Here is a 27156-nt window from a genome sequence, read left to right as displayed (position 1 = left end):
CTTCACGAGCAGGTGAACATGCCATGCTTTCAAAATTCAAGCCTAAAGGAAAGGGACAAGCAAAGACATCAGCAAATCAGCCTTCCAGTGGTTCAGGACAGCCTTCTCAAAAGGCTAAGGGTGATGCAGGTAAGCCCAAGAAGAAGGGTATATGTCATTACTGCAAAAAGCTAGGTCATTACATTGGAGAATGCAAGAAGAGGCTTGCAAAAGAAAAGAAAAACAGCTCCGGTATGGCTGTTTCAGATTCAGCTCCTCATGCATCTGACAATGAGCAAGCTACAACCAACTTTGTGGAACACGACTATGCCTTCTTATCTTGCATTTCAGACTCTCAGTTGGCTGCTCTGGATATTACAGCCACTTGTAATGATGACTCTTATGCTTTTCTGACATGCAGTTATGATTCTTCCAAGGATGCATCAGCTTTCAGTGTCAATGAGACACTAAATACATGGTATTTTGATAGCGGTGCCTCAAAGCATATCACTTCCAGGAAGTGTCTTTTCACATCTGTGCATCCACCTCCCGTTGGTAAAAAGGTCACATGTGCCAACAACTCCTCCTATTCAGTTCGTGGTACAGGAGAAGTTGAACTTACAGCCATTGATGCCTCAACATTCAAAATTTCTGATGTCTTGTATGTGCCTGGTATCACAAAAAATCTACTTTCAGTGTCCACTCTTAACAGAGCTGGATTTCAGGTCATTTTTGAAGATGACAATTGTGCAGTCCATGACAGAGAGAATGACTATGCCTTGAGATTGTCTGGTACTTTGTTACGTGGTCTTTTTCAGCTTGACATGTATGAGAAAAGACCAGCACATGCTCTTGCAGTTTCCACTCCTATTGCTGCTATGCAGAATGTTGAGTTATGGCATGCCAGATATGGACAGATGCATTATGGCAGCTTGATGACACTTCAAAAACATGCTATGGTTGATGCATTGCCTCCTCTTAAAACACCTCCTCCACATGCCTGTGAAGGGTGCATTCTTGGTAAAATGCACAGATTTCCTTTCAAGAAGGATGGATCAGTAAAAGCTTTTCGAAAATTACAGCTTATTCGTAGTGATGTCTGTGGTCCCATGAGGACTCCATCATTGGGTGGTCATCTTTACTTTGTCACTTTTATAGACGACTACTTCAACTACACTTGGGTTTATGGGCTAAAACGCAAATCAGAAGTGTTTATGGTTTTCAAACACTTTGCAGCCATGGTTGAGAATGAATCAGGACTCAAGATACAGACATTACGCACAAATAGAGGAGGGGAGTGTTTGTCTACAGATTTTGATGCATTTTTGAAAGACAAGGGCATTGCACATTAGCTTACAGTGAGGCTAACCTCTCAGCAAAATGGCAAAGCTGAGAGGAAAAATCATACTCTTATGGAGATGGATAGATGCATGCTAAAAAGCAAAAAATTGCCTCACCAATTTTGGCTTGAAGGTCTCATGTGTGCCAATTATGTTTTGAATTGGGCTCCCACAAAAGCTTTGAAGACCAAGACTCCCTATGAAGTTTGGCAAGGGAGAAAGCCTTCTGTTGATCATTTTGGTGTTTTTGGATGCCTTGCATATGCTCATGTGCTTGTTGAGTTTTGGCATAAGTTGTCTGATAAGGCAATCAAATGTATTTTTGTTGGGTACAGTGCAGAGAGCATGGGCTACCGTCTCTACAATCCTGTCACACGCAAGATTATTATCAGTAGAGATGTTATATTTTCAGAAAATTCAGCTCACACTCAAGCTGAATTTGATATGCCTACTTCTTCCGATGATGTCTTTGAGGGATTACTACCCATTGCCTTGGGTTCCCCTGATTTACAGATACCTCCACATGCTTCAATTCAGCCACAGGATATCTTACCACCTCCACAAGCAGTGGAAGAGGTTGTTCAGCAAGAAATTGCAGATATAAAAACAGTTTCAAATTGGCTATTACAAACTCTCAGGGAGAGTAAAATTGATGCTCCATTACTTGGCAGAACTCGGAGTGCAGTAAGGCATGGGGGGGGAGCTCTTGCAGTTGAATCAGCTTATACAGGTACTCTTCTTGATGAGGAGGAACCTGAGACATTTGAAGAAGCACATGATAATGTGCATTGGATGAATGCCATGCACGATGAATTGCAGTCCATTCAGAAAAATCAGACATGGGAAGTTGTGGATTTGCCACCAGGTAAACATGCCATAGGTACACGGTGGGTTTTCAAAGTCAAAAGAAAGCCAGATGGGTTCATTGATTGGTACAAGGCAAGGCTGGTTGCAAAAGGATATGCTCAGAAAAAGGGCATAGACTATGAGCTCCTACATCCAGGATGACAACCATTAGGTCAGTTATAGCCATGGCTGCAAATTTTGAATAGAATGTTCATCAGTTGGACATTAAAATAGCTTTCCTTAATGGAGACTTGTTGGAAGAGGTTTATGTCAAACAACCTCCGGGCTTTGAAATTTCAGGAAATGCACTTCAGGTATGCAAGCTGAATAAAGCTTTGTATGGGCTGAAACAAGCCCCACGTGCATGGTATGCCAAAATTCATGCCTTTCTGATTAGCAAGGGACTGCACAATAGTCCAATTGAGAGCACCCTCTACATCAAGAAGGATGGGGGGGATATTTTAGTCATCATTCTTTATGTAGATGACTTACTGCTCACAGGGTCAAATGAGGATAATATTGCAGATTTTAAAGCTGAATTGCAGACCACTTTTGACATGTCAGATTTGGGGCTGCTACACTTTTATTTGGGGATCCAGTTCACTCAAGAGAAAAGTGGTATCGTTATGTCTCAATTCAAGTATGTGCAGAAACTCTTGGACAGATTCAACATGCAGGATTGTAAGCCCATAGCTACTCCCATGGAGCCGGGGCTGAAGCTTACAATGCATGATGCAGGTGAATCAATTGATGTCACACTCTATAGTTAGGCTGTTGGATGCCTCATTTATCTTTGCAATACACGACCTGATATTCAGTTTGCAGTTTCTCAGGTGAGCAGGTATATGCACAGCCCAAAGACTATGCATTGGCAGGCTGTAAAACGTATCTTCCGTTACTTGCAAGATACAAAGTCTTTTGGCTTGATGTTTCCCAGGGGGGGTGACTTGTAGATGCATGCTTACAGTGACTCAGATTGCGCTGGAGACTATGACACTAGGTAGTCCACAAGTGGCAATTGTTTCTTTTTGGGCAAAGATTGTATTTCTTGGTTGAGCAAGAAACAGTCTACAGTGGCTACCTCCTCATGTGAAGCTGAGTACAGGGCAGCTTTCACAGCGACAGCTGAATGTGTTTGGCTGCGTCGTTTATTTGCTGATCTTCATCTTTCATTGAAGCGTCCTTCTCCAATTCTCACTGATAGTCAGAGTGCTATTGCAGTGGCAAAGAATCGTGTGTTTCATGCTCTCATGAAGCACAATGAGGTTCACTATCACTACGTCAGAGAGAAGTTGCATGTAGGAGAGATCAGTATGATCTATGTGTCAACACATGACAATGTTGCAAACATTTTCACCAAAGCACTTCCACGTGAAAAGTTTGAGGCATTTTGCAGTGCCCTAAACTTATCTCCTTTTGGTGATTGATCATTTCCTTGTACATCACATTGGCACTGCAGGGGGGTGTTAGAATTATTGTTATAATTTAGTAGTGACCAATGTAATGTAATAAGTAGGTTAGGGGCACTTTTCCCTCATTTTAGAGGTTTTTTTTCCTAACCACAGTTAGTTCACTAACTACGGTTAGTGAAGGATAAGGTTTTGTCACTTAGACAAAACCTATCCTACTCTTCAGTTGTATCACACTCTTCTATTGCAACTATTGCTTTCAGCTCTCACTCTCCTACTCTCTTGCTCTCCTGCTCACACTCTCTGCTCTCTCTCCCTTTCCTACTCACAATAGATACGTTGAGTAAACACGCTCATTTTATTCCTTGTAAAAAGGAGTTGTTTGCTCTTGAAACAGCAAGGTTATTCATTAGGGAAATCTTTAGGTTACATGGGTTACCAAAATCTATTGTATCCGATAATGATGGACGTTTCATTAGCAACTTTTGGACAGCCCTATTAGAGAATCTTGGAAGCAAACTGAAATTTACTACAGCCTTCCATTCCAAGGAGATGGACAAAGTGAGAATGCCAATTAAACCATAATTACTTTACTTTGAGCTTATGTCCATGACCAACCTAGAAGGTGGCCAGAGTTCTTACCCATGATTAGAGTTTGCTTATAATAACACTGTACATACTTCCACCAAGAAAGCCCCATTTGAAATCATCTATGGGCAATGTTTACCCACTCCAATAACACACTTGGGGGAGCGAATTTTTCCTGCTGGCCAGTTTGTTGAGGATATGTCACAGGTTATTGAGCAGGTAAAAGAACATATTAAGAAGGCCCAGGTTCAACAATCCAAGGCAGCCAATAAAAAAAGAAAAGAAGTTTATTACAAGGAGGATGATTGGGTTTTATTGAAGATTGATAAAAGAAGAATCAAGTCAGTGAGAGAAAGTACAAAACATGTCAAGTTAGCACCGAAGTTTTATGGTCCATTTCAGATTTCAGCAGCTTTATATCCAGAAGAAGGATCTAGAGCGTATGAGCTGAAATTACCGGCGCACTGGCGTATGAAGAATATCTTTCATGTGAGCAATTTGAAGAGATGCCATGGCAATACTTCTGCGTTTTTGGATACTCAGCATCAAGAAGAACCTGAACTTGAAGATGGGACTGAAGTTCTTACTCTGGAACAGATCGTGTACCATAATGAGAAGAGTACTCGTGGAAAGAAGAGAGATGTATTTACTGAAGTTTAAAAACCAGCCAGCTAGTGATGCACAATGGATGGAAGAAGAGTTCACTACAAATTTTCCACAGATACTCGCAGATTATAAAGAGGCGATGCAATTGCAGAAGTAACAAGAGAAAGTGCACGTAAGAGGAAGAGACGAGCAATAATCCAAAAGAGGACTTCTGCTCATTCAAGCAGGAAGGAGTGTCATGACAAGAAAAATGATTATTTAGTTAATTTATAGTCATTAGAACCTTATTATTGTTAGGCGCCAATTTGATGGTGCAGTTATATGTTTGTATTTATGATCGATTAAGCGGTGTAAATAGTGGTGTAAATAGTACCGCCAAAACTATGTAACATTGGCCAGTGATTAGTAATAAAGATGTGCACACACATGTCTAGGTCCGAGGGGCAATAGCAAAGGGAAAGGGTGCATTAGAGTGCATTGAATGGTAGGTGTAAATGGGAAGATGGAACTTGAGTGATCTGAAGGGACATTAATGAAAGGGTATCACCCTTTCATTGTGAATCTCATGTAGCATTCTCTCTACCACATTGTATTCATCTGCCATCTCTCTCCCACCTTGCATGTAGGTCGAAATAGAAACAAGTACTCTCACGAGGGCGCTCTTCCCCATTGGAGGGCTAATTGGCATTCAAATTCTGCATGCATTGCACACATTTGCATTCTCGAAAAGTCTGGTTTTTTTCACAAGATAGATGCCTTTTTGACTAGCCAGGGAATGCAGAACAATCCTCATGAGAGTACCCTCTATGTCAAGAAGGAAGGGAGGGATTTGCTCATTGTTGTTCTCTACGTCAATGACATGCTGCTCGCTGGTACTAATGCTGCAAAAATTGCAGATTTAAGGCTGAATTATGGCAGATGTTTGAGAGGTCAGATTTGGGGTTGCTTCACTACTATTTGGGCATCTAGTTTATACAAAATGATAGAGGTATTAGGTTGTTGCAATCCGAGTATATTGGTAAGCTCCTAGAATGGTCCAGATTTCAGAATTGCAAGCCCATCTCTACTCCTATGGAGCCGGGGCTTAAGTTGTCCATTCATGATGCTAGTGAACCTTTTGATGCCTCTATTTACAGCCAGGCTCATAGTTCAATGGAACGTTGGCATGGATGCACCATCGGAGCTGCTTCCACATGATGAGATTAACCGTATCATATGGTTAGAACTTCTCTAGCTTCACACATCTCCGGCTTGGGGAGGGTATCAGGAGTTCCCCGTCAAGACCTAGTTCTATCATGACCACTTTCTGAGGATATTGGAGCATGGACTCATCGTCAGGCCCCAGTACCTGGAGGATAGGAGAGTCTCACACGCCTTGCAGATTGCTATCAGATAGATACAAGTCTCGTCCCACCAATTGCGGATTGAGGTTGGGAGAGCGGCCGACATTCCTAGAGATCAACGGGTCTACAACTTATGCACGATGGGGGAGGTCGAGACAGAGGAGCATTTTCCATGTGTTTGCCTAGTCTACTATGAGATTTGAGGGCAATACCACTGTCTCTTTCAGGAGGGGTTTGGTTTCGGACCACTCACTCGACTCATACATTTCCCCGACCAGGTTTGCATTGGGCTGTACCTAATTGAGATGTGGAGACACAGAGATTCCCTTGTGCGGAAAGCCAGAGATCAGCTACAGTCGATGCCTCAAGACACTGAGCTAGACCGAGCACAGACACATGTCACTGATTTTTACACATCCTAGCCAACACCAGATGAGATCGAGGGGGAGGAGCTCGAGGAGACGAGAGCATTATGGATCAACAGTGAGGCCCGTCACCACGCGGGGCCCAAGGTGGTCTTGGTGTTCCGTTGGGTCCCTAGGCGGGGCCTGGGGGCTGCAATCAGCAGCCTAGCTTGGCCTAAAGCTATAGGCTGCTGCGGGGGGCCTAGAGCTGCCCAAAGCTGTCGCGCAGCCTGGCGCACAGCACGCGGCACAGCAGCAGCATCCTAGAGGTGAACACTGGAGAGCTCCAGTCGGTGCTGCTGAGCAGGAGGGTCGTGCAGAGGGGCGGTCAGCTGCCGCTCGGTGACGCAAGAACCCGGGGGGGGGCTGTGAAAATGGTGCAGCCCATGAGGGGGACCTCTGGCGATGGCACAGCAGCAATGGGGGCTTGACGGCGCCAAGGCTCACAGAGAGCACACAGCAGCAAGGGTGCCAGCAGGATGCGGATGGATGGGTCTGGGAGGGCAGGGAGGGAGGCTTGCAGGGCGGGGAGGGAGCAGGGCAGAGAGAGAGAGAGAGAGAGAGAGAGAGAGAGAGAGAGAGAGCAGGTAGGAGGAGGGAGGGAGAATAGATAGGGTTACTGACATCAAAAGGTACTAAAATGAAAGTTGGATGTGAACTTTTATAGTCCCTCCACATTTCCCTCTAACTTCCACTAGGATAACACTAAATAAGCCCCCTTTTGGTCCTTCATGACATATGTGCCCATGGCATTGGTGTGTTCCCTTTCTGAGAGCAGGAATTTAGTGTCATGTCTTGAGTGGTTGAGTCAAATCTATTCAGCACTCACGAATAAATCAGACACTCTAGAAGAGCATCTTGCTTTGTCTCTACAACCTTCTATCACAAAGTAGGCACAATTGCTCTTTTGGACTTGTCCTACGTGCCATCACCTTGGCTTGGACCTTAGGTGCTGGGAATCCCATTTGCAGGGACTTGGCTGCTCTCTTTATCTGACAAGGAATTAGTTTTAGGAATTAGGGTTGCGTCTTAAAACCTCTAGCTGTGAGGAAACCAGCCTGGAACACCATTGATGTGCTGCATTGTAATGGCAAAACTTTGTCCAATGGGTGCCCGTGTAAGATTTTTCTTTGGCCATTGTTTGTGTAAATATGTAACTGAGAACCCTCTCCATTCCCAACAGTTCTATGGTCATACTCCCTTTTTCTAAAAGAAGGATTGATCAGGGCATCGTCTCTTTGACTTCTTGAAAGCTGGCTCAGAAATACTTCTAGACCTTCCGTAGCTGATTCTATGCATTCATTTAAATGCTTGCCCCGCCAAGCTAAACCCCATATAGTAGAAGTGGTCATGATACTACCAAATAGGTGTTTCTTCAGGTGCCAACACGAAATTTAAGCTGATGTTCTGGTGTTCTATAAAAACACTATAAAAACACACTATAAAAACACAGTATTGGTGACACCCGGACTGGATTCTCTTTTCCACAATGTATGCCATTTGTGCCTAGATGGAACATCAATTCCATGGTGAATATTAAGTGCTTCAACTTGGTTTCCTGCATAGGAGATGACAGGCTACATCTAGGCATTGTGTCAAGGCTGCCTTGTTGAAGTTCAGAAACAGTAGTACAACCCCTCTCCTTGCATTTCGCTTTCCCCATGAGCACCTGTAAGTGTGCCCAAATGATCTGTTTTGCTGTGCTCCTTATGAAATCCTACTTGCTTCCTTGCTTTCCTTCTTGGAGTTTCACCCATTGGCTGATTTATCCTCCATACCGTTCCAAACAATTGGTCATTTTGTCACCATGCCTGTTTCAACCAAACTTTTTCCTCGATTCTCTCCCCTTCCCTTTCTACTTCAAGAGATGTCTCTTGGCTGGTCCTGGTGGCTGAAGGGGTTCTCTGGCCATAGATGAAGTTCTATCCTCCCTTGTTTTCCCTGGCTATGAAACAAGACCTCTCTCTTTCATGTACCCTTGCTGCTTTTCCTAGAAACAAGACCCTTCTATTGAGGTGGAGGTTATTTAGGCCATAAGCTGTGGCGACCTAAGTAAAAAGTCTTTCCATGATTGCAAATATAGTGGTCACAAGAACTTGTGAAAGCAGTGCGAAAGGAAAGAACAATGCAAGGAATTTGTTGATTGGCTACTAGCATCATGCCATGTGATGCCTTGCTTTGCGCTAGAGAATATGAAGACGAAAGTCCAACCTCTGACAAAATAGTCTTGTCAACCTTGGAGCGCTCCGGACTCTCCTTTATTGGTTTTAAATACCACAAACAATGCAGATGAGGTCCACAGAAGTGTGTGTTAGATGTCGGACTTCTCCTCTCAACATTTGAAGGATGAGCCTTCCAAACATGCCAAGGTTCTAGACTCCCAATCATCTCTTATTTTTGTTTGTTCACCGTATTATCGACAATAGAAGTTGAGGATTTCTATTCCTCGCACAAGACAAAAACATACCCTCTGTAAGATGTTCTAGTAATAGCGATTGCTGGCTCTTCCAAGGCAAGGGCTGGATCTGCTTGAGTAAGGTATACCATGGCCTCCACTTATGATAAAGGGAATAGCTCCTATGTCTCTGCATCTTACTGGCATTGCTGACATTGAGCTGGAATACGTGATAGCGGCCAGTCATGACACAATAGACCAATTCTTAGGCGCCAAGTGAATCAAGAGATCTGCCTCAAGCATATGCAAAAGCGGCGGCAAAAATAGGTGAGACATGAAAGGACTCCCAATATGGACGGTGTGATGGATCCATGCTAAGATCCCAGCGGGATTGACTCTCCATGATTAGCTGTGTAATCAAAGAAATATCACATAATAACAAATAGGTAAGTCCATACAAGCTATAATCATTGCCAATCCAATGAAAGTTTTTTAGCAGATGTGCAGCAATGAATTTAGTCAGGGAAAATCTGTGTTTCCATATGCCAAAAGAGGGTTTCTTTATGTATGGGTGCATATGCATAGCCATGCATACATTCAGCTGTGTTTTTCTGGTCATTGATGCATCATTTTATAAGCTGTTTATATTTCCATTTTGCAGAGGAGGTCAGGCAGCGCAGTCTCTTTTTAGAAGAAGAATTTGCTGACATCATGGAAACATGTGGGGCTCAGTTGAAGGTGATAGCAATAAAAGCTCTATCTCTGTTGATCAGAGTCAGCAAAGCGAATTATACATGTGATGAAAATTTCTGGTAATGGTTAAGGGCTCGCATCAGCATATGCAGAAAAACATGTATAGGCATGCGCTTGTAGATTTGTACCTTTGTATACTGCATGTCCACCTTTCCTTACATATTGCTCAGTAACATGGAAGAACTAGATCTGTTTTGTATCAGAGACTTCAGAATTTGCCTACAGCTTTTAAGTGCTGTCTGCTGGTTGACCGGTTAAGAAAAGGTGAGAAAATAAGCCTTTTAATACAAAATGCAGTAATTTTTTCCATTCAAAACGGATTATACAAGAGGTAAAGAGTAAAAAGTCTATCCCTGGCCTCTACAATATGACAGAAAAGCTAAGTGGGTGGTCTATAGCGCCACAATATCCCAAGTGGTGTCAAATGGAAAAATTGAGAGCAATCCCAGGTCCTCATGAATGAGATCAATCCCTCTTGTGCCATTTTGTAGAGGACCCAATACATCTTTCCCATAGACTCTTGATGGTGAAAATAAGATCCGCCCAAATAGAAGCTAGTATAGCAGCTGCATTGGATGGATGGCCGCCTAAAACATGTACACATCTCGAACACTAGATCCGCCACAATATAATGCTGGAGACCACCTACCAAGCCGACCCCGCCGATGGAGGAGGTAGGGTATCCTAAGTGGGATCTAGGAATCCAAGACAAATCCTGTGGGTCCATGTTGCTAAGATCTGTAGGACCATGTCTCATATGGCATTGCATGAAGAAAGCATGGTCACTAGCCTGTGACTTGTGTAAAGCAACGGCACTAGACCCTTTGCCCCAAAGAGCTGCTCCCCGGTCATCATGAAAGACTCGGATGTATATAAGATAATAAATTGAGAATTCCGGTTCAAACCATCATGGCAATGTGACAACTCGCCAAGCAATGCTTGCAGGATTCTTTTGCAAGCTAGCATCTCATACAAAGACAAGGTTGGCCCGACTTTTGTGACCATGAGCCCACTGGAATGTCCCTCTGAATGGTAAACCAGAGAGAGTATGAAAGTTTCTTGTTTCTACTGATCTCCCAAAAGTGAGTCCAGAACCTCGACATGAGCTGCTCAGTAATCCCCTGTGCTTGCCAGTGCTGAGCAGGCATGGGTAAATGGTGAGTACCTCTCTGCTGAATCCTGTATCCGGTCCTAATTGAATAATGAAAAAAGGCGAAAGCATCTGAAGCAGTGGGAGCAATCCTCTGGACCGAATAACTTTGCTAGAGATCTCCCCTGAAATATTCAAAGTCTCCATCTAGGCTTCTTTGTGATAGTCAATTTGCGAGGGGTCTAGGTACCATAGCTTCCCCAGGTATCCTCGTAACTTTGATCCTCTGCCAGTAAAGATCATGCTGGTCCTTAAAAGGGTTTAAGTCCATGCGAAGTATTTGCAGAATAATATAAGAAAGGTGCTGGTCCCACTCTCATGCCTAAACATATGCCAAGCTCACTAAAGCATCCAACCCAACTGAATAAGGCTGAGGATTATCATAAGGCTCAGTGTGAATCTCTCTCCACTGCTAAGGGATGGCTCCCAAAACCTAGAATTATCACCAGAAACCTGTTGGAGATGTCCAAACGAATGCATAATAGTCTCCTTTGTGAGCTTCTGACCTCCCTTGAACCAGCCACCAATACTAGTATACTCCTTGGGCATGCTCGTTTGGGAGACACTAAAATGAAATCGTTCTTCACAAGCAAGAGGTTTTGGACTATTTTATGATTAGCCTTCTCCTTTAGTGCTAGCCTTCATCATGGCTGAGTTTGCCCTTCACCTCTGGAATGCTCTTCACCTCTGGAATGCTGACAGAAACTTAGTACGAAGACTTTGTAGAAATGGATGCTCAAGTATGTGTGGGTGTGTGGATTTGTATGTGTGAGAGCATATTTTTATACTATGGTCTATACCCACTGTTGGGCGCTGATGACGTCAGTGGGGATGTCATAGTAGCCAGTCCCTGCTATGCGTGATGGAGTTTATGGTTTTCAATCTTATGAGGGACTATCATGAGATTGAAAGTGCACTATGTTGTGTTTTTAGAGGATGAGTTTGGGAAGGTTCCTAGATTCATCTGGGTATATACTCCTTGGGCTGCCATTGTGCCAATTTGGATTCGTGCTCACTGTGCCAAGGATAACACCCTGATATTGCACCAAGGTGTTATGGAAAAGGGGCTTCTTCGCTATCTCCTCTCTAGTGGATGGAATTACACAGATGAGTGTTGGACGGAAATAGTCCCAAATCTGAATGCGTCTTCGTGATCTGCCAAGGAAATTTAGCTGACACATCTTGGCCATTGACCAACTATCCTAGGTGTACACTGAAGAATACCATGTAGCAAAAATTGCCTCCATGGCTGATCCCCTGCTCTCACTAGAAGCGTGACTAGGAGAGCTTTGCTCTGTAGCTGAGGATCAAGACCTCCCTGTGCTATAGGAAGGGTGATAGTGTCCCATGATAGTTTGGCTCTGGTGTCCACTGAACCATCCCTGCCACTCCACCGGAAATTCTTGAGCAATCTCCTTACCTATCTGATACTGTTAGCATGAAAACACCAGCAAGAAGCTACATACCACATGGTCACCAACAACACCTGGTTGAGCAAAAGTGCTCTACTAGTCGAAGAAAGCCTAGCTGTACTCCAATAGGCTAGCTTCCTTCGTATACTCTCTCTAACACATGAGCAAAATGTTGAGCAAGAGACACATCTATACCAAATTGAAATCCCAAACATCTAGTGGAGCTGCCTTTGACAATGCCTCTGTTAACTCCCTAGTTTGGAGTATCCTACTCAGCATTAGTCCAAATACCTTTTGAATTGTTCCAATTGATTAGTCCTCTTGATGCGAGTTTTGCTCTTGATGCGAGGCAAAACTTGTCAATGGAAGAAGCAGTGGTAGTTAGACTGCATAAAGTAACCCATAGCCTCAACCACAAAAAGAAAAAGGTATGGTGCAAGAGGGCAGCCTTGAGAAAGATTTGGATAACTGAAATGTGAATCCTCCACACAACGCCATCCACCGCCAAGTGAGTAAATGGAAGATACCCATGATACCCATCTGTCACTAGAACCCAACCTCCTCATGATACTGTATAGGAAACTCTAGTCAACGTTGTCATAGGCCTTCTCAAAATCGAGATGTAAGACTGCAATATCCTAGTGTGAAGTCTCCCAAAAGGTAAACACGTCCAAAATACTCCGATCCTAAACAAAACCTGTATGCATAGCTTTGATGATATTGGGAAATAGAGGTATAAGGCATAAAGCCAAAGTCTTCGCTAAAATCTTCTAGGCAGTCTTTGCTAGAATCTTGTAGGCAATCCCAAGAAGTGTATTGGGTCCCAAGTTCCTGAGAACTGTCTTGTCTCTCCTTTCTGGATGAGACAAATGCGACCAGTATACAAGGGTTCCCCCAAAGATCCTAGTTGTAGAGCCTCTAACAAAGCGGACAATAGATGAGTTCCAATGATATCCCGCAGATTCCTTATAAAGAGCGGAGACAAATGGTCCTCGCCTAGACACCTATTCATGGGAAGCTCACATAATGCATCTATGATCTCATAAAGAGTAAGTGGATAGTCTAGCATGTGGCACATCCTATCCGAGACCATTTGTTGAACATGACTCCAAACCTCCTCTCTCACAATGGCAATCTCATCGGTGACTGGATCTTGTGTATAGAGACTTTATAGAAATCAGAAGTGATCTCCATGAGATTCTGAGGATCTGTGTACAATACCCCCGCATCATCTGTAAGTCTCCGTAGGCTGTCATAAGAATATCTCTGTCCAATTGCCTTAAAATCTCTTTGGAGCATCTATCATCGTGCTATAGGGAGTAATATCGAGATTGAGCTCTCCTATCCTGTAGCTTCTCCGGTCTCTTCTGTGCTGTGGAGAGCTGACCTCTAAGAAAAAGAGAGTCCGAAAAACTCTACACCATGCCTTGTAATCTGGCAATCTCAGCCCTATTTGATCTCTCTCTGTCTTTGTGTTTTGCTTTCTCTTCTTTTGCTTTTTCTTGGCAAGCATCACTAACTCTCGCTAGTGCTCGCTCCAACTAGGCTAGCCATCCGTGCTCCTTTGGTGTGTCCTCTGATAACCATGTATCTTAAAGCATTTGCACAAACTCCATGTCAGGGACTCTAAATGAGCCTGTGTTCTGCAATCTAGACATAGGCAGAACTTGCAGAAATACTGGATCATGGTCCAAAAGGATGAAGCTTGGCTGAATACCAACCTATCTATCTCTAGCTAGCTCCACTTACCTATATAGAATCTATCTAATTTGGCTAGAGAAAGAGAGCCATGAGAAGACCTAGTCCAAGAGAACTGTAAACTATCTGAAATGTGAGAGAAATCATAGAACCGAGATGCATCATGAAGTCTAGCATGGAGCAAAAAACGGTTGCACTCAGCCCTCTCTCTGTTTGATAAGCCTTCCTCTCTCTGGACAATCTTGTCTTTAGAGAATTTGACCATGTTGAAATCTTCTCCAACAATCCACGCATGGGCTTGAGGAAGAGACTCTGTGAGATGTGGCCAAAAAGTGCATCTGAGCCCTGGTATGGTAGGAGCATACACATTGTGGACACCAATATAGGTATTCTCAACCTGAATAATAATATAAACCGCCCTGGTCTCCACCAATATACCCTCCTGAATGACGGATGAAGCTCATGTAGATAACACCACTATGCAGACTCCATGGACCCCTAGTGCCATTCGCCGGGCTCCAAAAGTCTTGTTCTGACCCCTAAGAAGAGACTTGTATCTATCAATTGAGAGGGAAGGAAACAGGAAGAAGAGCAAAGCAGGAGAGAGTGAGTGAGAGAGAGAAGACTCAAGTGTGCGGGTGTGAAGTGATGAGCCACACCACAAACTCATTAGTTTTATTAGGATTAGGTTTTACCCTATGACTGTCTTAAGACAGTCATAGATGTCTTATCTTTAATAAAGGGGTGGCAATGTGCCTTTACCCCAACAACCTCCCACCTAAAGGCCAATGTGCCTAAAGGGGAGAAAAGAATAAAAATTACAGCAATATACAGTTACTGTATACAAGACCATAAAATAAAAATGGTCTCACCCTAATCCCATGTGTGGCGGCAATGTGCAAACCGCTCTGTAGGCAAGCTCTTAGTGAGCAAATCTGTAGGATTATCATCAGTATGCACCTTCACAAGCTCAAGTCGCTTGTCTTCCAGTACCTCCCTGATGAAATGATATTTCACATCTATGTGTTTGGTCTTCTGATGAAAGACCGGATTCTTTGCTAACATGATAGCACTCTGACTATCACAATGCAAAACTGGCATATCTCCTGTAATGCCCAAGTCTCCCACCAGCCGAGTAAGCCATATTGCTTCCTTGCAAGCCTCAGTGGCTGCAACATATTCAGCTTCAGTAGTTGACAGTGCAATGCATTTCTGCAACCGAGACACCCATGATATAGCACCTCCTGCAAATGTGAAAATATAACCGGTAGTAGACTTCCGGTTATCTGCATTCCCTGCATAGTCTGAATCTGTAAAACCATGCACCAATGCATCCTGCCTACCATAGCATATGCACAAGTCTTTGGTACCTCAAAGGCAATATCCGGACGAGTGGCAACCATGGCATACATCAAAGATCCAACTGCAGATGCATACGGAACCTTGGCCATTTCAGCCTTATCATCATCTGATCTGGGGCTGTCCTTATTGCTGAGTTTTAAATGTGGAGGCAACGGGGTACTAATAGACTTCCCCCCTTCCATTTTAAAGCGCTGCAGTACTTTGTCAATGTACTCCTTCTGTGACAGAAACAAAAGTCCCTTGGACCTGTCACGAGTAATCCGCATGCCAAGAATATGATTTGCATCACCCAAGTCTTTCATGTCAAAAGACTTATGCAGTTGTTTCTTCAAAGTACTAATCTCATGCTGAGATTTACTGGCAATAAGCATGTCATCCACATATAGAATGAGTAGCATCAAACTGCCATCCTTTGCTCGTTTGGTGTACAAGCAATGACCGGTCTCACACCTATGATACCCTTGGGACTGCATGAAGGCATCAAACTTCTTGTACCATTCTCTTGGCGCCTGCTTGAGTCCATACAAGCTCCTCTTGAGCTTACACACAAGCTGCTCTTTCCCTTTAACAGCATATCCCTCTGGCTGACTCATATAGATCTCATCATGGAGATCTCCGTGAAGAAAAGCTGTCTTCACATCCATTTGACATAAATCCATGTCATCGTGAGCAACAAGAGCTAACGCTGCTCTCAAAGTAGTCATCTTGACTACAGGGGAAAAGATCTCATCAAAGTCAATGCCCTTCTCCTGCTTAAATCCCTTGGCAACCAATCTGGCCTTATACCTCGGTAAAGCATTTGAATCCACTTTGACTTTGTAAACCCACTTGCATGGCAAAACCTTTCTGCCTGTAGGTAGCTGCACCAAGTCCCATGTATCATTTTGAAGTAGGGAGTCCATTTCTGACTGCATGGCTTTCTCCCACTTCTTTTTCTCTGTTCTTCCCATAGCTTCCTTGAAGCTGGAAGGCTCACCACAATCTGTCAGCATGATAAAATCAGCCACATTATTGGCTCCTGGAACAAACCTGGCAGGAGGCCGTTGTACACGGGTGCTCCTCCTAACAAAATGTTCCGGATTAGGCTGCTGTCCAGCCTGTTCATCATGCATGACGGGTGGCTGTACCACCATATCTGCCTGTTCTACAGCCCCATCTGCTGGCATATCCAGTGGTGCATCATTGGCAAAATTATCTGGCTGATTTCCAGCCTGTATACCCTCTTGAACAGGGTTATCTGCAGCAGCCTGCTGCTGCATATAAATGGGCATTCTTTGCTGTCCAACATCATCATAAATAACCCTCCTGTATTTTACAGGTTGCACGGGTTCCTTGTGTACACTATCCTCTTTAAAGATGACATCATTGCTGCGTATAATCTTCCGTTTAACGGGATCCCATAACCTGTACCCCATTTCACCTTCGTCACCATAACTTATAAAGATGCATCTGATAGACTTTGGATCCAGTTTGGTGCGCAGTTCTTTGCGTACATGAGCAAAGCACTCGCAGCCAAATACACGTAAGTGCTTATATGAAGGTGGCTTGCCAGACCACACCTCCTCTGGCACTTTCAACTCCAAAGCCTTGTTTGGCGACCTATTAATAATGTGAACTGCTGTTTGCACGGCTTCTGCCCAAAAGCCATGGGGTAATGCAGCATAAGACAACATACATCGAACCTTCTCCTGAATAGTTCGATTCATCCGCTCACTTGCACCATTTTGAGATGCATTATGAGGGGCTGTGAGTTCCTGTTTGATGCCCTTAGCTTTGCAAAACTGCACAAAAGCATGTGACACATACTCACCCCCATTATCGGATCTGAGGCATTTCAGCCTACGACCTGTCCGATTCTCAACCTGAGCGACAAACCTCTTGAAAGCATCTAAGGCATCGCCCTTATGCTTCAAGAAATAGACCCACACTTTGCGTGTGGCATCATCAATGAAAGTAATAAAATATTTTGCACCCCCTAGTGATAACTGTGGCATCTCACACAAATCAATGTGCACTAGATCAAGCGGTGCTCTATTTTGGGGAGTTCTCCTCTTATGAGGAGTCACAGAATGCTTGCCAAATATGCAATGATCACAAGTAGGCAAATCTGAAAAAGAAAGAGACGGCAGATAACCCAAACGTGACAGTTCTTGCATTCCTTTAACAGACATGTGTCCCAACCGGCTATGCCACAATGAAACCTTTGGCAGCTCGGTTATGGCAACAACATGATTACCTACACTGGAAACATAAAGAGGGTACAAGGTATCACTCTTATAACCCTCAGCCACTACAACCTGGCCATCAGTAATCACCCATTTGGAATCCCCAAATGTGGTGTGGTAACCACTGTCATCCAACAAGCCAGTGCTAATCAGATTTTTCTTGATTTGTGGCACATGGCGAACACCATCAAGCATAAATGACCGTCCATCAGGGAATACTATCTGTATACTGCCAATCCTTGCAATCTGACATGCATAGTTGTTCCCAAGGTGAACAACTCCATGAGTACCTGCGTAAGAAGTAAACCACTCCTTATGAGGAGTAACATGAAAAGAAGCACCTGAATCCAAGAGCCAGGTGTGCATGTCATGGCCATCAATAACCAAAGCATGTGCTATTACAGCAGAAGAGCATAAAACATCATGTATGTCACTGTCACTGTCCTCTGCTGCAACATTCACTGCATCCAAGTCATCTGCCTTGGCCTTGCCTTTGCCTTTACTTCCATTGCCTGCATCCTTTGTTTCAGCCTTCTTGGCTTTCTGATCCCGTATGAACTTGAAGCACTTAGACTTCACATGTCCCTTCTTGCCACAATAAAAGCATTCAATATCCTTTTTGCCACGGGACTGACTGCGGGATTTGGACTTACTAGCAGATCTCCCCTTCTGCTGAGTCCTGCCTCTATCCTGTACGTGCAAGGCATTTGAAGACTTGCTGCTCGCATTATTCTTCCTGCTCATCTCCTCCATAAGGAGAGAGCTCTCTACATCAGCATACATAAGAGTGACATTCGAATTTGACAGGGTGGTCTTGAAAGTGTCCCAACTCTCAGGGAGGGTACACAACAAGAAAGTAGCCTTGAACTCCTAATCAAGGTTCAATCCCTGTGCAGTAAGCTGTGTAAAGATGGCATTGAACTCACTCAAGTGTGAGGTCATAGCTGTACCTTCCTTCATGCGAAGATCAACCAGCTTCTTCAACCAATAAACCTTACTGGCTGAGCTCTTTTGGGCATACAACTCTTCTAGCCTCTGCCATAGGCCATAAGAGGTCTTTTCAGCCTGAACATTGAACACAAGAGTATCAGAAATAGTGAGCATGATAGCTGCCCTTGCGGACAAATCAAGCTCTTCCCAGTCATCAGCTGCCATGTCAGATGGCTTGACACCCTTCACCCTTATGGGCTTAGAAATCTTCTTTAACAGAAGTACATTCAAGCAGTGTTCTGCCCATAATGCATAATTGTGTGCTCCTTCCAGTTTCTTTATGTTCAGAATTGAAGATTCACTTCCCCCTGATGCCATATCAGATTAGGAAAGTACCTGTAGTCCAGAAAGACTGAATAAAATTCTGATTTCTCAGAAAAAACCTGCTCTATCAAGAGCCAGGAGCACTCACAATAGTGCTGTTTTTTACTGTCAGAAAATCTGCAGCAAAACAGAAAATTCCCCAGGTACTGTACCTTCTGAAACACTGTACCGTGCTCAAATAGGCATAAAAACAGTAATTTCAGAATGCTGCAGCTGCTCAACAAGTGCTTCAACAGTGCATAATCAGCTGACAAAGCACAAACACTGCTGTAAACACTGCTGTACTGGCTGTACTGATCACTTCTCCCACCTTAGATGAGGTATTGCACTGAGTTAATATGCATAAACCACTTGGCATACACCCCAAAAAAAAAAAAGACACTTCAGTCTGTCACAAAACCTGCAACAGAAAATGGGATAAATCCCAAGCAATCACCCTTCTGCCAAGGGGATAAAATGCATCTGAAGATCTCTGTAGGTAACCCAAGTGCTATCAAACAAAATCTGGGCAAAAGCCCCTTGATCTGACACCTGAACCAAGTGAAGAACACCTCAACACTGAGGTAGCATGCAATGTGAAAATCTCTCTGACAGAATCAACCAACAGTGTAATGTAAATACTGCCTTGTGTAGAAAAGACATACACAGATCCCAACGTACAAACACTCAATGAGGAACCTTTTGAGCACTGTCAACGATGGACAGTTAGGGACCGAGTAAACTCGATGCGCCCTGGCCAAGCGTGGCTCAACTGAGGTTCTCTGAGTGTTGCACAAGAAATGTGACCTGCAAGAAAATGTCACCTCCACACTGCGGAAATCGAGGCAAATGTGTGCTCTCTGGCACCACACTACCTCAAGGCATACAAAGCATCAACTGCCAGGCAAAAGCCCTATGATCTGCTCACCCGGAAATTGAGATTCAAGCCCAGTAAAAGCATAAAAGTTCTCTGCAAAATCAAGGCATTTCCTTCACGAAAACAGATAACTGTGCAATCAACCACACACTGTGGTTCTCTTCACCTCAAGCACGAGGTAAATGAAGGTACTTGCTGTACTTTCAAGAAAACACAGTTTTTTGAGGTGAAAGATTATCTTGAATGAAGAGCAGAGAGCTCTTTCTCCTTCTCTTCTTCCAAAAAAAAATCTGCGCCTGCTGTACTTCCTGTACCTGCGCAGTCCTGCTGTACTTCCTGTACTTGTGCAGGGCACGGAATCCCAGAAGAGGGGAAAATTTTTTTCGAAAGTTCTCCCCTGATGCAGCTCCCTGTAGGTACGGCGACGTCCGTATTGTACGGACGCCCGTACGGAGTCCGTACGACGGTACGGACGGCCGTACGGCCGTATACCTACTCGAACCTGTGCGACGCTCGGACGAAGCCCGAGGGCTCAACAGCTAGCAGCTGCTGGCGTGACGCGGCGGCGCCGCCCTGCTGCAGTTAGCAGCTGCGCTACTGCCCGCGCCTTGCTCTATGCCCGCGCCCTGCGATTTGCTCGCGCTGCCGCCTGATGGCTCGCGCTGCCGCCTGCTGGCCCGTTGGCCCTTGCTGAGGCTAGGTAGAGGTCGAGGGGGGTGGGTAGGCAAGGGTAGAGGGAGAAGAGGCTCTGATACCAGTTGAGAGGGAAGGAAACAGGAAGAAGAGCAAAGCAGGAGAGAGTGAGTGAGAGAGAGAAGACTCAAGTGTGCGGGTGTGAAGTGATGAGCCACACCACAAACTCATTAGTTTTATTAGGATTAGGTTTTACCCTATGACTGTCTTAAGACAGTCATAGATGTCTTATCTTTAATAAAGGGGTGGCAATGTGCCTTTACCCCAACATCAATCCTGGCGTGTGATAGCTTATGCTCTTGAATGAGCACAAGATCATGGGAGTATCCCAAAGAGATCAATTGAAGAGGGTCTCTAAGCATATGCAACTAGCTGCTTCCATCCTATGACCATCTCTACTAGTGATGTATCTCATTTCATGAAACGATGTACAGTCTAGACATAAAATGAAAGTGAGGGGGTGACACTGGCAACTACATGCATGTTACATGGTGAAGGGGCTGACCATAGACCTTCCTTCATTGAGGGCCACATCTGACTAATGTGGAGTACAATGGACATCCTCAAGTGGGAAGGTGTGCTGTTGTGCAGCAAGATCCTAGATGTCATGCCAACATACACATCGGTCCAAACGAATGTCACGATGGACTGCGACAAATAAGAAAAGCTATGCAAGTCCTCCGAATCTTGGCCAAAGGACTCTTTGATATGCTTGTACCTAATCCAAACCAGACAATGATGTGTAGATTTTTGCATTTTTGTGCATGGTGTGTCTAGCAATCTCACAATGAATCATCTCCGGAGTCCATTTCTCACTCCCATGTGAGCAAAAGCTACTTGCAGTTGAGTGAAAAATGTGACCCAAGCGATTGTAGAATCCAAATGCTCCTCTATCTCACTTGACAGTCTGTGAAAAATCAGAATCAGCTCGAGTTGAAGGTAACCCTCCTCCGTGGCATCTTGTGAGAAATGAGTGTAGAACGTGGGGGAAGATATCTATCAGCCAATTTGTAGAATGTCGTGGAAACACTTACTCTTAGACATATCCTTCCCGAGATTCGAGGCTATACCTTGGAATGATGGGCTGAATGGGAGCTCTGTGTTAGAAATGACCCAACAAAAGGTACGCACAACGGAAGACTGATAGTATTGCCGAGGAGCTCCCACAGTGTGGTTTGGGGTGTGGAATCACAAACTTCTTAACTTATGTGCATAGACGTACAAGCCAGTGAATAGACAATGCTCAGAGACAAATATAGAAGCAACACTTTATATTTCCGTCCATCCAGAAACTAGGATAGGATACAATACCAAAAGGTTCTTTAACTACAAGCTTGGCACTTCTTGATCTCTGAGCCCACGTGCTTCACCTCGATTATATGTAGACTCTCTGTCTAGATCCCTTCCACCTTGCTGTCCTGAAGCCAGCCTAGGTGGGCAGCCACTCTAGCTCAGTTTGCAGCTTCTCCTAGATCACCTTGTTCTCCTGAATGTAGGCCTAAGGCTTCCCCTTTGCTGCTCCTGTCTGCTGTCCTGAGGGCTGCTCCAAGTGATAAGTGAATGAGGACTGAATGGTCCTCTTTTATAGGCCCAGGGCCTGCATGGAAAAAACCGGCCAGCAGCCTGAATCTGGCTGACCCAATCAGGCCGACCAGGCTGCGATAAAACCGCCCTAAAAGGGCTCAGTTAAGCAGGGCCCCTGGCCCACAAAAGTAGGGCTTTGGCCCTCACTTCAAGGGCTGATGCCTCTTATATATGCAGGGTCCAGCCCCCTTCTGCCCTGCCATTTTCTAGGCATGGTAGGCTGGCTGGAACCAGCCCTACCAGCCCTGCCCCTGGCCGACCAAACTGCTGGTAACCCCCACCATGTTGCACTTCTGCCAGCCCCTTCTTTAGCGCCGTACAGCTCCGTACGTCCTGCTGAGTCATCGCGCCTTTCATAGGGATCTGTTGTAGGCCGTACGCCTGCCATGAAGCTTTGTGTTGCCAGGCCAGATCCAAGGCTACATGCCCCTGCCATCTTTCCTGCACAAGGTCTTCTTTGTGCTGCCCATGTAGCAGCCTAATCATTCCTTGGTCTACCTCCCCCATGCTCTCCTCATTTGGGGGCTCACAGATGGGGAGGTGACCATTCCAACACCCCCTCTCACCGACACATCGAGGCCCAATGCCAACACGTCGATGACGATGCTCCAGTAACTCCTTGGTTGTAGTCCTCCGGAACATTTCGATGTCGAAATCTTTTCTTGGCTTTCCATCCAGTGGCTCTTGCTCCACCAGGTCTGGTTCCGCTTCCGCACACCATCCTGGTACACAGATCCATCTTTGGTAGCACCTCTTGGCACGACTTCCTTCAGTCACGTTCCTGCCTTCGAACTCGAGCAATCCAGCCGTCACAATCTTCTAGTTGTCCCCGTCATAATGAGTGAACAACCTGGAGTCTTCCAGGCACCATGCTTAGAGGGTGTGTTTCAACCCGTCCTTCCTTCGGCAAGGTCTGCAACCAATGAATATTTCTAGATAACCTGGACCATGAACTCTTGCTGAGTTCTTAAGTAGTTACTCTTCTAGCTTCAATACTCTTTGTCCATCACCTTCTAGCAATCTGCGTCCAAGATTTGAAGAAGCACCAATACTTCCCCTTCTGCCTTCGAAGAAGCCAATTCCTTCCAATCTCGTATCTCCCGAGAAAAATGAAGAGCAGAGTCTTTCCACAGCATGCTATAAAGGCTCAAATGCAAAATATCAATTACATACTAGACTGTTGTACTGCTTGTGTGCTTGTCTGAAAGCAAACCTTGTACCTCATCAAGTCACCCACCTAGAGCTTGTGTAATCCTGTACCGTCCCCTTCTGAAGTACAGCATCCATATGACCATGAGACTAGGGCCCTCCATGGAATCCACCCTTGTGTTAGTGTCAACAGCCACGCACCTAGAAGGTATCAAGCGCTCTATGCTGTCCTTCACCTTCACAAAGGCATTTGACTCCTCGTCGACCCATATCTCTATGTCAGACATCCTCACTGTGATTTCTTGGTCAACATATCTGACCTCGGTAACACTCGGTAATGTTACCAGGAACATCTCTTTGATTACCACATTTGCTTTGGCCTCTCCCTCTGAATCTGAGTCGGACTCCTTTTTGTTTTTCCGATCCGCCTTTTTCTCTCTACAGTCCTTTGCAAAATTTCCCGGCGTACCATAGTAGGAGCACTTCTTCTTCTGCTTCTTCTTCGAAGTCTCCTCGTCGTCTTTCCTGGACTTGCCACCGTTAGGCTTGCCCTTTCCTTTGCCAGCGTAATCCTTTGCCATCATCCCCTTGTCGTCTTTGTCGTCTTTGTAGAGCTTCTCTCGAGCTTCCTCCTATAGCAGTAATGGACCCAACTCCTCAAACGTCAGAGGTTTGGTCCTCTGTCCTGCTGTCACGGTCGTAACAAAGCTCTTGAAACTCCGAGGTAGTCTCCTCAGTACCATCAAGGCCATATGGCATGAGTCTGTCTTCTGACCAACCGTTGCCAGCTGATCCCTCACCACCTTGACCTTCGTCAAGTGGCTATGTACCGTATCTCCTTCTTCCATATCAAGATTGTAGAGTTGATGCTGAAGAAGCAAAATCCAGGAGGTGTTGTCCGTCTCGTATAGATCCTTCAGAGTGACCCACGCCTCTATTGACGTCTCGGCCATCTGGACATGTGGAAGAACAGAGTCCGCCATAGTCCCTATGATTAATGCGAGGGCATGGGAATCTCTATCTTCCCAAGCTTCGAGCTCCTCTCCGTCTATTGCCATGACTATCTTTCCTTGCCTGTCCACCATGTCCTCCAGCTTTGCCTCCACTCCCGTTGTCAGCTTTCACAACTTCCGAGCCACTAAATAGCTCCGGATTTTCACCTTCCAGATCGGGTAGTTGGTCCCGTCTAGTTTCCTAGACTCCTCGAAGTTGAGGATAGTGAATGAGAGAAAACTGGGGGAGTAGGAAGGGAGAGCAGGGGTTGAAGAGACTGTAGAGGTTGACATCTGTAGAGGTTGACATCTCTGCTGTTATATCACACAGCAAAGTCAACCAAACTCAATTTTTAGTAGACCAGAACTCTGAACGCACCTGACTGAACCTGAGTCACCCTCCTTATGGCAAGGGCACAACCCCCCAGTCGTGGAAGTCGATTCCCAAGAGCGTCTGAATCAGGGTTGTTCTTCAGCAAGGTCTCTGCCTTCAGGCTCCCACACCTGTGAGCCTCCTACTTGGGCTGTGATACCACGTTAGAAATGACCCGACAGAGGGTACGCACAGTGGAAGACTGATAGTATTGCCCGGGAGCTCACACAATGTGGTGTGGGGTGTGGAATCACAAACTTCTAAACTTATGTGCATAGATGTGCAAGCTAGTAAATCGACAATGCTCAGAGACAAATATAGAAGCAACACTTTATATTTCCGTCCGTCCAGAAACTAGTGCAGGATACAATACCAAAAGGTTCTTCAACTACAAGCCTGGCACTTCTAGATGTCTGAGCCCGCGTGCTCCACCTCGAGCATATGTAGACTCTCTGTCTAGATCCCTTCCGCCTTGCTGTCCTGAAGCCAGCCTAGGTGGGCAGCCACTCTAGCTCAGTCTGCAGCTTCTCCTAGGTCACCTTGTCCTCCTGAATGTAGGCCTAAGGCTCCCCCTTTGCTGCTCCTGTCTGCTGTCCTGGGGGCTGCTCCAAGTGATAGCTGAATGAGGACTGAATGGTCCTCTTTTATAGGCCCAGGGCCTGCATGGGAAAAACCGACCAGCAGCCTGAATCTGGCCGACCCAATCAGGCCGACCAGGCTGCTATAAAACCGCCCTAAAAGGGCTCAGTTAAGCAGGGCCCTTGGCCCACAAAACTAGGACTTTGGCCCTCACTTCAAGGGCTGATGCCCTCTTATATATGCTGGGTCCAGCCCTCTTCTGCCCTGCCATTTTCTAGGCATGGTAGGCTGGCTGGAACCAGCCCTACCAGCCCTACCCCTGGCCGACCAAACTGCTGGTAACCCCTTCATGTTGCGCTTCTGCCAGCCCCTTCTTTAGCGCCATACAGCTCCGTACATCCTGCTGAGTCATCACGCCTTTCATAGGGATCTGTTGCAGGCCGTATGCGAAAATAAGGCTTTAAGAGTTTCAAATAAAAATGGGGAATGTGTGTGTGTATGTGTGCGCTTGCATGCGCACGTGTGTGCACATCACCAAAAAAGAGAGCGTGTGTGTATAAGCTGTCAGGTCATGTACACCAGAAATCGTAAACGAAGATTTTTGCTCATGGATATTGTATTTGCATGTCTTCTTTCCTAATTGATTGCTCCTGGATTTGGAAGAGGCTACCTTTCTATATTTGACTTGCAGTTCTGCTTGCTTCTTGTGCATGCATTTTTTTTTGGTCTTCGTTTGAGAATTATGGGATGAAAGAAGACTAAATAATGTCTATTTTATCTTCGGACGAAAAGCAAGGGGATGAAAATGTTAGTTTCTAAGAATGCTTATTACTAATCATTTGACTGTTCCACATATTATTCAATTACCAAAATATGCCCCCTCTTTTTTTCTGTGTGGCTGTTTTTTGGCAGGATATTCCTCCAAATGTATTCACTCTTGAAGCATTCAAAAATGCCTTTTCGGTGATTACGTCACGTGCACTGTACCTGCCATCTGCTGAGCTTTATGCCTTGGTATCCACTTATCTAAAGCTTATTTTCTTGCTTTCTTTGTCCCAGATATCAAATTGTTATGGGAACTTTGCATAGGTGATCTGCATATTATGTGCTTTTTGAATTTGTGGATCTCTTGTACAGTCATCATGTTATTGCGAGTTCTTTCTTTGGTTATTCTTTTCAAATCCAAGGCTATCAGGATTGCTTTTGAACTTCAGTAAAATGTAACATGCTCTGCATGTTTAGTCAGGTGTATTATCATGCAAGCTTAGATACATATTATATCAGATAAATATCGAACGCTCCCACCAATCCATGTTCAGCATCAAATTGCTCTAATAGCTTTGTTGTTTGTGAAATTTGAGGCAGGTCCCATTCGGTGATGCTGTTAATTTCAGTGGAGAGTGCAAGGCCACATTTGAGTACAGCACAGAGGAGCAAGCTGTCAGTTTCTCCTCCTGTTATTCTAATTGATATTCAGTTTTGAGTTGTCATTGAAAGCCGAATGTGCTCAACAATAGAGAAGGAAACGTTTACGATGCAGTCTTAATGTGGCGGTATCTTCAAATGGACTAAAAAATCCTTCGAAAACAAAAAAACAGAGAACCATGGAGGAAAACATCTTTGCATCCTGACCTACCAATCTCAAAAGGTTGATGGTCTCAATCTAAGACAAAATTTAAATGATTTTTACAATTATAAAATGGAAAGACTTATTGTATGACTTAGAGGGACAAGTAGTGGGGAAGAATGCCAATTGATGGTAGTTGGCAATGAGGGGAACTCCTCGAAACCGTTCATGATGGGTGGAAACAGAGAAAGAACACCTAGTGTCCAGAAGGCGATAGATGCATGATGCACGGACACTATTGATGGTTAGTGGAGTAAAGAACCACGGTACTTGACGGCCATGTGAGTGTAATGAAGGGGGGGAAAAGGGCTAATTTAGAAGCCCTTAGAGGCCTTTTAGGTGGGAAACGTGGAGGTAGTATATAAGTCCCCATGATTCCACCTTTTTTATGTATACACCTCCAATAACCCATGGGTCTGTAATGGGGCCCAAGATAATCCTTCCAAGACAAGACGCGTATACAGGTTGAGAAGACCAAC

At 44.8% G+C, this 27156-nt stretch overlaps 1 protein-coding gene across 1 annotated transcript in view; it reads left to right on the top strand.

The window, feature by feature from the left end:
* Nucleotides 1-27156, top strand: part of LOC147904698 (fructose-bisphosphate aldolase-lysine N-methyltransferase, chloroplastic-like) — a 136213-nt gene that overhangs the window by 47918 nt on the left and 61139 nt on the right. Inside the window, exons 5-7 of the mRNA XM_087395221.1 lie at nucleotides 9572-9648; nucleotides 25963-26064; nucleotides 26416-26490. Of these exons, the coding sequence (XP_087251347.1) occupies nucleotides 9572-9648; nucleotides 25963-26064; nucleotides 26416-26490 (254 nt within the window). The remainder of the gene's footprint in view (nucleotides 1-9571; nucleotides 9649-25962; nucleotides 26065-26415; nucleotides 26491-27156) is intronic.

This window comes from Dipteris shenzhenensis, chromosome 2, assembly GCF_047967505.1.
Source record: "Dipteris shenzhenensis isolate YYH24624 ecotype China chromosome 2, Dip_SZ_1.0, whole genome shotgun sequence".
In the NCBI taxonomy this organism is placed as follows: domain Eukaryota; kingdom Viridiplantae; phylum Streptophyta; class Polypodiopsida; order Gleicheniales; family Dipteridaceae; genus Dipteris; species Dipteris shenzhenensis.
The sequence above is the reverse complement of the archived record's forward strand: the minus strand, read 5'-3'. Positions and strand labels throughout refer to the sequence as shown.